At 48.3% G+C, this 7577-nt stretch overlaps 1 protein-coding gene across 1 annotated transcript in view; it reads right to left on the reverse strand.

The window, feature by feature from the left end:
- Positions 1-5858, reverse strand: part of LOC127471468 (uncharacterized) — a 185287-nt gene extending 179429 nt beyond the window's left edge. Inside the window, exons 1-6 of the mRNA XM_051788394.1 lie at positions 5811-5858; positions 4886-5001; positions 3913-4030; positions 3430-3529; positions 2930-3102; positions 1895-2017 (exon numbers count right to left, since the gene is read on the reverse strand). Of these exons, the coding sequence (XP_051644354.1) occupies positions 1895-2017; positions 2930-3102; positions 3430-3529; positions 3913-4030; positions 4886-4920 (549 nt within the window). The 5' untranslated portion in view covers positions 4921-5001; positions 5811-5858. The remainder of the gene's footprint in view (positions 1-1894; positions 2018-2929; positions 3103-3429; positions 3530-3912; positions 4031-4885; positions 5002-5810) is intronic.
- Between the last annotated feature and the right edge of the window lie 1719 nt (positions 5859-7577).

Here is a 7577-nt window from a genome sequence, read left to right on the forward strand (position 1 = left end):
TGTCAGATTCAGTTCCCCGGGCAGAACTGGGATGCCTAAAGGACACTGACCTGAGCACAAGCCTGTGGAACAGCCCAGCTCCCTCCCCCTCTGTCCAGAGTGGCACAGACACTCCCGACCTTTCCCAGGAGCTACGAGGCAACCAAGAGGTCAGGAGGCATTGCCAAAAACGACTCCATCACTCTACTCTCTTTTGCCCTTCTCGAGTCCTGTGCAGACCCAAGGTGGCAAATCCCATCAGTCCGTGCATTTCCATGCCTGGCCACAATTCCCCTGTGGAGCAGCCCACACCCAGTTTGTCTCTGAGTCCAGAAGATTAGTCTGGTCCCAGGAAGATGCAAGCACCCCGGGCTGGGCTTCTTCCAGCCTGGCTCTGCGCATGCTGAGGCTGCTCTGCGCTCTGCCAGGGCTCTGCGGGGGCTCAGCCCCTCACACTGCTGCTCTGAAAGCCTCACATCAGACGTGCCCTTTCGGAGCACACGGGCTGACCTTCTGCTTTTTCAGCTGAGGAAGACTCTCATCCAGGCACAGAGATTGCAAGTAGTCATACAAACCCAATTGTCAAGAACTCGAACACTCTACGGTCCCAGTTGAATACCTGTACCCGGTGGGGTGATTTATCTGCCCCACTCTCCATCTGGTTGTGGCTGGACTTGCAATTGCACTTTCTTCCTCATATAGAAGTACCACGACTGGGTAAACGCAGGCCAGTGGGATGTATTCCAAAGGCAATGTGGTCTGGAGCCGATGAATGAAAGAAGCCCTTCCCCAATTCCAAACCATACCAAAACCCCCATCAATGGGACTTCCCAGCTATGAATAACACCAAAAGTTTATTTACAAATGAAGTGGCTGCAAAGATCAGAGTAGATATTGGCTATTTTCCTAGTCCTTGTCTACTCTGTGCCTCCTTTGCCAGTGGAGGCATTTCCATGTCGGGAAAGGGGACTTCAGGTTGTGTTGCTGCAGCAGTGCCTGGATTTTTGAACGGTGCAGAGGGGCAGGTATCCCCAAGGGACAGTTTGTCCTGTCTCCTGTCTCCTACAAGGGACCCTGACTCGACTTGGTAGTTCAAAACGCCTTTTCCAGGTGTCAGTGGCTGGGCTGAAGCACCGTGTCATGGCAGGGCTCCAGCCCTCACAATCTGCAGTCCCAAAGAGCGAGTGCTGTCTCCTCAGGAACTTTTAGCTTCCTTCTCTACTTGCTCTTCTTTCCCCTCTTGTCCAGAAAGAGAGGGAGCCAGCAGAGTTTCTGGTGCCGCTGTTCTGGGTCTCCTGGCTGCATCAATCAGAGGAGCCATCTCGACAAGACTCTTGGATTTTTTTAAAAACCGATGCTGCACCGAAAAAACAAAGAAGAACAAAAGGAGCCATTACTTTCCAAATGCAGTTTCTCACAGGCTCCAGTGGGATTCCTCTGGTTACCAGCAATACACATCAGGAGGATATAGGGAACTATCTAGACCTCCAACTTTCCTCTGAGGAAAGGCCAAGACAGATGGCACTGGAGAAGACAAGGTCCCAGGGAGAGCTTATTGTGGCCTTGCAGTCCTTCAAGGGGACACATTTTTTCAAAGGGCATGGTTGCAATGGGACAAAGGGTCATGGTTTTCAAGTGGAAGAGGATAGATTCTGGTTACATCTAAGGAAGTCATTGTTTAGAATGAGGGTGCTGAAACACTGGCACAGGAAGTGGATGCCCCATCCCTGGTCAGGTGGGACAGGGCTCTGAGCAACCCGGGCTAGTTGAAGATGTCCCTGCTCGTTGCAGGGGGGTTGGACTAGATGCCACTTAAAGGACCCTTCCAAGCCAAATTATTCTAGGATGCTACTTAGTTGTTTAGCTGATGACAAAGCCCATCCCTGGACAGCTGTTTCACCTGCAGCCACTTTACCTTCAGCAGCTTCCTGGCCGTCCATCGACGCTTCGCATTCCGTTTCAGGCAGGACTGCAGGAAGGAACAGAACACAGGCGACAGTTCTCTGGGAGTCTCCAGCTCCGGTGGCACGTCCTTAGGCTGGGACAAAGGAAACACAAGGCAGCCATTAACCATCCCTCTCCGAGGGGAAGAGCTCCAGCACAGGCCAGTCCTTGCTTTCTGAGACTTGACCTGGGGCTTTTCCAGGAGCCCTGATCAACATTTGAGTTTAAGGAAGCAGAGAATTTTCAGCATCCAGACCAGTCCTATTAATTGCCTTCATCTCTTTTTGCTGCCTTCTGCAAGGCAAATGCAATCCAAAAGAAGTCTTGCATGAAAAGTCAGGGACCTTTTTCAGAAAGACTGGAAGACTGACATTTTCCATAATTGTTGCCTTCCTCAGGAATTAACTGTGCAGCATTTAACTTGGTTTCAGCTGTTAGTCATGGGGTTTTATCCCAGTATACCTTCCTGGCCTATTGCACACTCCTTTGGTGTAAGAGCGGGTCATTTCATTTTAGGGAATTAGCATCTACAACTGCAAACTTGAAAATACATTGGCTTACTACAAGGAGCTGTGCTAGAACCTACTTTTAGAAATGTACTGGCTAATACATACTTGTGGCAGTACTAGAAGCAGTGACCTGCCCTGAAAGGCTCAGGTAAGCAGTGGGCACTGGTCCAAGTTTGAAAAGACTTCTGGCCTGCAGATCCCCTTGAAATGCTTTTCACAGTAATTCTCCAACGGGAGAATCCTGCTGCTGAAAAATTCCTGCCATTGGGAGATCCAGCTCCAAGGGAGTTCAAAGAGCACAGGAGGAATTCAAGCATTGTGGGAGGCCAAAACGGCCCATTTCTGCACTGGCACATGTCGCTTCTCCTGTGAGCAGATGTGCTCCAGGACACTTTTAGACGTGGGCCTTGGTGGGACTAGTTCAAGCTGATGTGAGTGGGAGAAAGATATGGCTCAGGGGAGAAAGGCAGGGCTCTCTGACAGTATTTGCACCTTACCCGTGTAGGACCATCCACCATTTCTAGTGCTGTGATCCCAAGGGCCCAGATGTCCACTTTGGCATCATATCTGTCTCTTCTCAACATTTCTGATGCCATATAGAAAGGAGCTGCAAAAAATGACCTCCATGTCTTTCGCTGGGGCTTCAGCCAAGCACATAAGCCAAAATCAACTGCAGAAAAAAGAAATAGTGTTAAAACCGGCTTGAATTATGAAAGCAAGCACAAGAATTCCCCACTCTCAGTCTGAGAGCACAGTGTTGAATCTAGCTGGAAGAGTGGCTGTGCTCTGTTTCCTCTGGAAGGGACATACCCAAACCAAAGGCACTCTTGACAGCCTCATCCTCTCTAGAGCTCTCTGCACATTGCAACTCTGCTCTCAGCTTACAGCAGTGGGCTGGGCACTCCCACCAGCACCACTTTTGGGGAACTGGCAGGCACTCAAAGGCAACCCCAGACCCTGCCTCCCAGGAACGCTGTGCCTGACCAAGAACACCTACTCAATTTCACGGATCCATCCATTCCTAGAAGAATATTGTCACTTTTGATGTCTCTGTGAATCACTAGATTTGAATGAAGGAAGTCCAGGGCTTTCAGGCACTGAGATTAAACAAAGAAATGAGAGAAAAAAATTAATTAGGCTGATTTTTTTCCCACAAAAAAGGAAATGGCTCTAAAAGATCAAATTTCCAGGTGACACAACAATTGCAGACATACCTCAAGTGGCAAAGTTTGGAATAATAAATAAAATAAAATGAAAATAAACTAGAAAGGATTGTACAACAACATTATAGGAGTATAATAACAGAGTACAGGAAATGCAGTGAGACTGGCAGGCCGTTCACTTGGATGCTCTTTTCTTCTCCACATCATAACAGCAATGCAGAAACAAAGCTCTGAACAGGAAATCACACCTGCTCTTACCACCTTTTGCAAAGAACCATCCTGTCCAAGCTGTCAGAAGCAAGGGCAGCATCCCTTACCTCCCGACTGATAGAGGCTATCATCTCTTCCTCAAGAGCTTGTTTGGAAATGACATCGCCTAAGGTGCATCCCTCCACATATTCCATCACCAGCCAGAGTTTGTCATTGAAAAGGTAGCTGAAAGAAGAAACCCACAGCATGGAGATGAATGGGCCCAGCTAAATGACCTTATGGGAAAGACTGCAGTTGAGTTTTCTTGCCAGGTCACTTGTAAATGAAGAGAGAATCTGAGCAGGCTAAATGAGAAAGGCTCATCTGTGAAAAAGGAGATGTCCTAGATGGCAAGCAAGGCAAAAATGCAGTTTAGTGACAGCAGAGAGAAATGTGGAGCCAGGACATTGCCATCAGCTGCTTCATCATCTTAACTCATCCCTTCCAGCCTGAACTCCAGGAAGCAGGCAACACAGACTTCTCCACGGGAGGAGAGTGTGCACCACTGAGGGCAGATGTTGGTCAACCCCTTGGAAAGCATTGCATAAAGTGCATTCAGAAACAGGGAAAACCATTTAAAACCTGGCACATTGTGTGGTTGTGCAAACAAGAGCCTAGTCTTCCTGGCATCCACAGCAACAGAAAGTAGAGGGAAAACCCCAAGGGCAATAATTTCTAGGAGGGTTTATCAGCACGTATCATTAAGGCACAGAAAAGATGATCAGTTTGAAAAAAGCCAGACCCCAAAAGAACAGGGAGGTAGTGAACTGAAGGGCTGTGGCTTTAGGAAGACATGGCAGATGGAGGTTTTGGAAGACACGCTTCAAACTACCTATACCAGAAAAGGCCAAGGCAGACACAAGGCAAGCTCCTCCCTGAAGGAGCTAAGAGACCTGTGCCCTGCACCTCCCATCCACTGCAGGTGGAGGAGTTGAGAAATAATGAAGAGCTCCATGTTCTTCCAGTGACCAAAGTGGCTTTTAAGCCTTTGGCTTGCAGTGTGTCCATGAACCTCAATGTGATAATCCCAGAACCACTCACCTGTCTATATAGCGAATGATATTGGGGTGTCTCATTCTCTTCAGGACCGTAACTTCATTTACAACTTTTTCGCTTTGATGCTTTTGGTCTCCAAGAAAAATCTTCTTGATGGCCACCTAAAAGGAGATTAAAAGCCACAGACTTGAGAAGTCTGTTGCACAGGACCACAACGCACATGGAGCAGGTGTCTTTGGAATGATGGAGCCAGGGTGGGCCAAACTGCCTGGGATTAGACACCAGAGCTTCTTAACTGACAGGACACGAGGCGATTCCTCCACTCGCCCTTGTGTACCAGTTACAGGACACATGGCTATAGACATTTTGCCTTGTAAACTCTGGACAAATGGTCTCCAAACAATCAATCCATAATGGGGGAAATCCCATCCTAAAAGGTCATGGAGGTTTCAGAAAAAAAAAAAATACAATCCCAGAACTTTGTAACATGTTGAAGTTGGATTTTGCAACTCTAAAGAACGTTTTTAACCCAGTTCCTATTTGCAGTTCTTTTCTGGCTTTGAAAAGGAATAACCCATTCTAGGGTATTTTATGGGTGTGGCCGGGGTTATGAGCAGTGCTCAGGGCCTTTAGATCCCTTGCAGACTCCTGTGTAAGTGCACTTCCCAAGTGCAGCACTGCAGCTGGGTAAGGAGCCACCAAGTAGCTGATGCATTAGCATAGTCAGTAAATAAGTCTGAGCAAAGGTGTCCTTCTCTGAAAGATACCCCTGCCCTCCTTGCCTTCTTTTGGGGACTTAATAAGGACAAGGTCTGTCCAAACCGTGTCTTGCAGGCTGACACTTGTCTGCCCTCAGAGGAACAGTCTCTGCAGCAAAGATCTCGTGGCCACCCAGAGCTGTGGCCACAGCTCCCAGCGGAGGGGAAAGCACTCGAGAGCTGCACAATCTGCCGGGGGTGCTGGCCCTTACCTGTCCTCCTGTGGCAATGTCAGCTCCTCGGAAAACTGTTCCAAAAGTCCTAGAAACAGAGCAGCAGCCAAGAAAGGAGAAGGCTTTTAGGCCCTGGGTGAGAAAGCCAGCCCAGAGAGCAGAGCTCTGCTGCCCAGAGTGTTTATAAAACACTTGGCTTCAGCAGCAGCCCAGCAGCCCAGCAGCCCAGCAGCCCAGCAGCCCTCTGCCATGCAGGGTGGCCAGGAGAAAACATAGGACATACTCCATGTCCTGCTCCTTGTTACAGGCAAGAGACTGCCAGCATTGAGTTGTCTTTGACAATGCCTTCTGACCACAGTTATTAAATACTGATCAGGACTGACAGACAGGAGGATGTAAGCCCAGTGTCTGCCCATGTTTGCAGCTTGCCCGACTGCATGCTTGATAGGACACCAGCAAAATCCCTGGTCCATTTTTTTGTGGAAGTAGCTAACCAAGAGACTGCAAGCTATGCGCAAACGTTTTTCCCTAACCCTAACCTTAAAAGTGAGAATGCAAGCTATGCGCAAACCCTTTTCTGTAACCCTAACCCTAAAAACGAGACTGCAAGTTATGCGCAAACCCTCTTCCCTAACCCTAACCATAAAAAAGAGACTGCAAGCTATGCGCAAACCCTATTCCCTGACCCTAATTCTAAAAAAGCGAATGCAAGTTATGTGCAAACCCTGTTCCCTAACCTTAACCTTAAAAAAGAGACTGCAAGCTATGCACAAAACCAGTTCCCTAACCCTAACTTTAAAAAAGAGACTGCAAGCTACTAGGGTTAGGGTTAGGGTAAGGGTTAGGGTTGGGGTTAGGGTTTAGGGTTTAGGGTTAGGGTTAGGGTTAGGGTTCGGGTTAAGGTTAGGGTTAGGGTAAGGGTTAGGGGTTAGGGTTGGGGTTAGGGTTAGGGCAGTGGTGCCCAGTAAACCCCTCTCGGCCTATAAGCCCAATTCAGTGCCCACTGCTGTCAGAATCTTTTGCTTTTTCTCTTGGGTCTCTGCTTTTGCTGTTGCTGTTCTGTTGCGTGTCTGGCAGAATACCCACCGCCGTCCGGTATGTGCTCTGCTTCTATAGAGCACTGGCCCCGCCCACTGGGTGGAGTCAAGAGGTGGAGTCCGTGTTGATTGATCAGTGCTGATTGGTGTTATAACCCGCCCCAGGAAAATGGGAGAGGGGGTAACTCAGGTTTTTATTAATAATTCCCTTGGGGTGGATTAAAGTGAAACGACACTAAATAATCGGTGTCTGAAAACATATACTGGCAAGGTTTATTTTAACAATTCTGTATCAACAGGCATGCTAGCAGTTTGGGTGCTGTCATACCACAATGTGACACAGAGATAACCTTTGGGGGGGGGAAAGAAAATGCATAGGGGAGAGAAAGGCAGGATAAGAGCAAGGGAGAGTAAGAGAAAGAAAAGCTGAGAGTGGACAGATGTATATAGTCACCGCCCACGGGGTCCAGAGATGCTTCCATGTCTGTCAGTTGAAGTGGTGGCCTTGATCTGCCGGGGGTGAAGGAGGGAAGTCCCCATACTCCAAGAAGTTATGACTTATAGCCATGATTAGTGTCACGGACCATGCCTCGAGCCTCCGACATCTCGAGGGTTGCAGTCTCTCTTCTAAGGTTAGGGAACAGGTTTTGGGCATAGCTTGCAGTTACTGTGTGGACCAATTGTCAGAGACTGAAATGGTTAATGATTTATGCATTCTAGGAGACTTTTCAGGCTTTTGACTTGCATGATACCTCTGATGAGCAGTCGG

Source organism: Manacus candei, unplaced genomic scaffold (assembly GCF_025592945.1).
Source record: "Manacus candei isolate 608988 ecotype Guabito, Panama unplaced genomic scaffold, ASM2559294v1 h1tg000003l, whole genome shotgun sequence".
Classification (NCBI taxonomy): Eukaryota; Metazoa; Chordata; class Aves; order Passeriformes; family Pipridae; genus Manacus; species Manacus candei.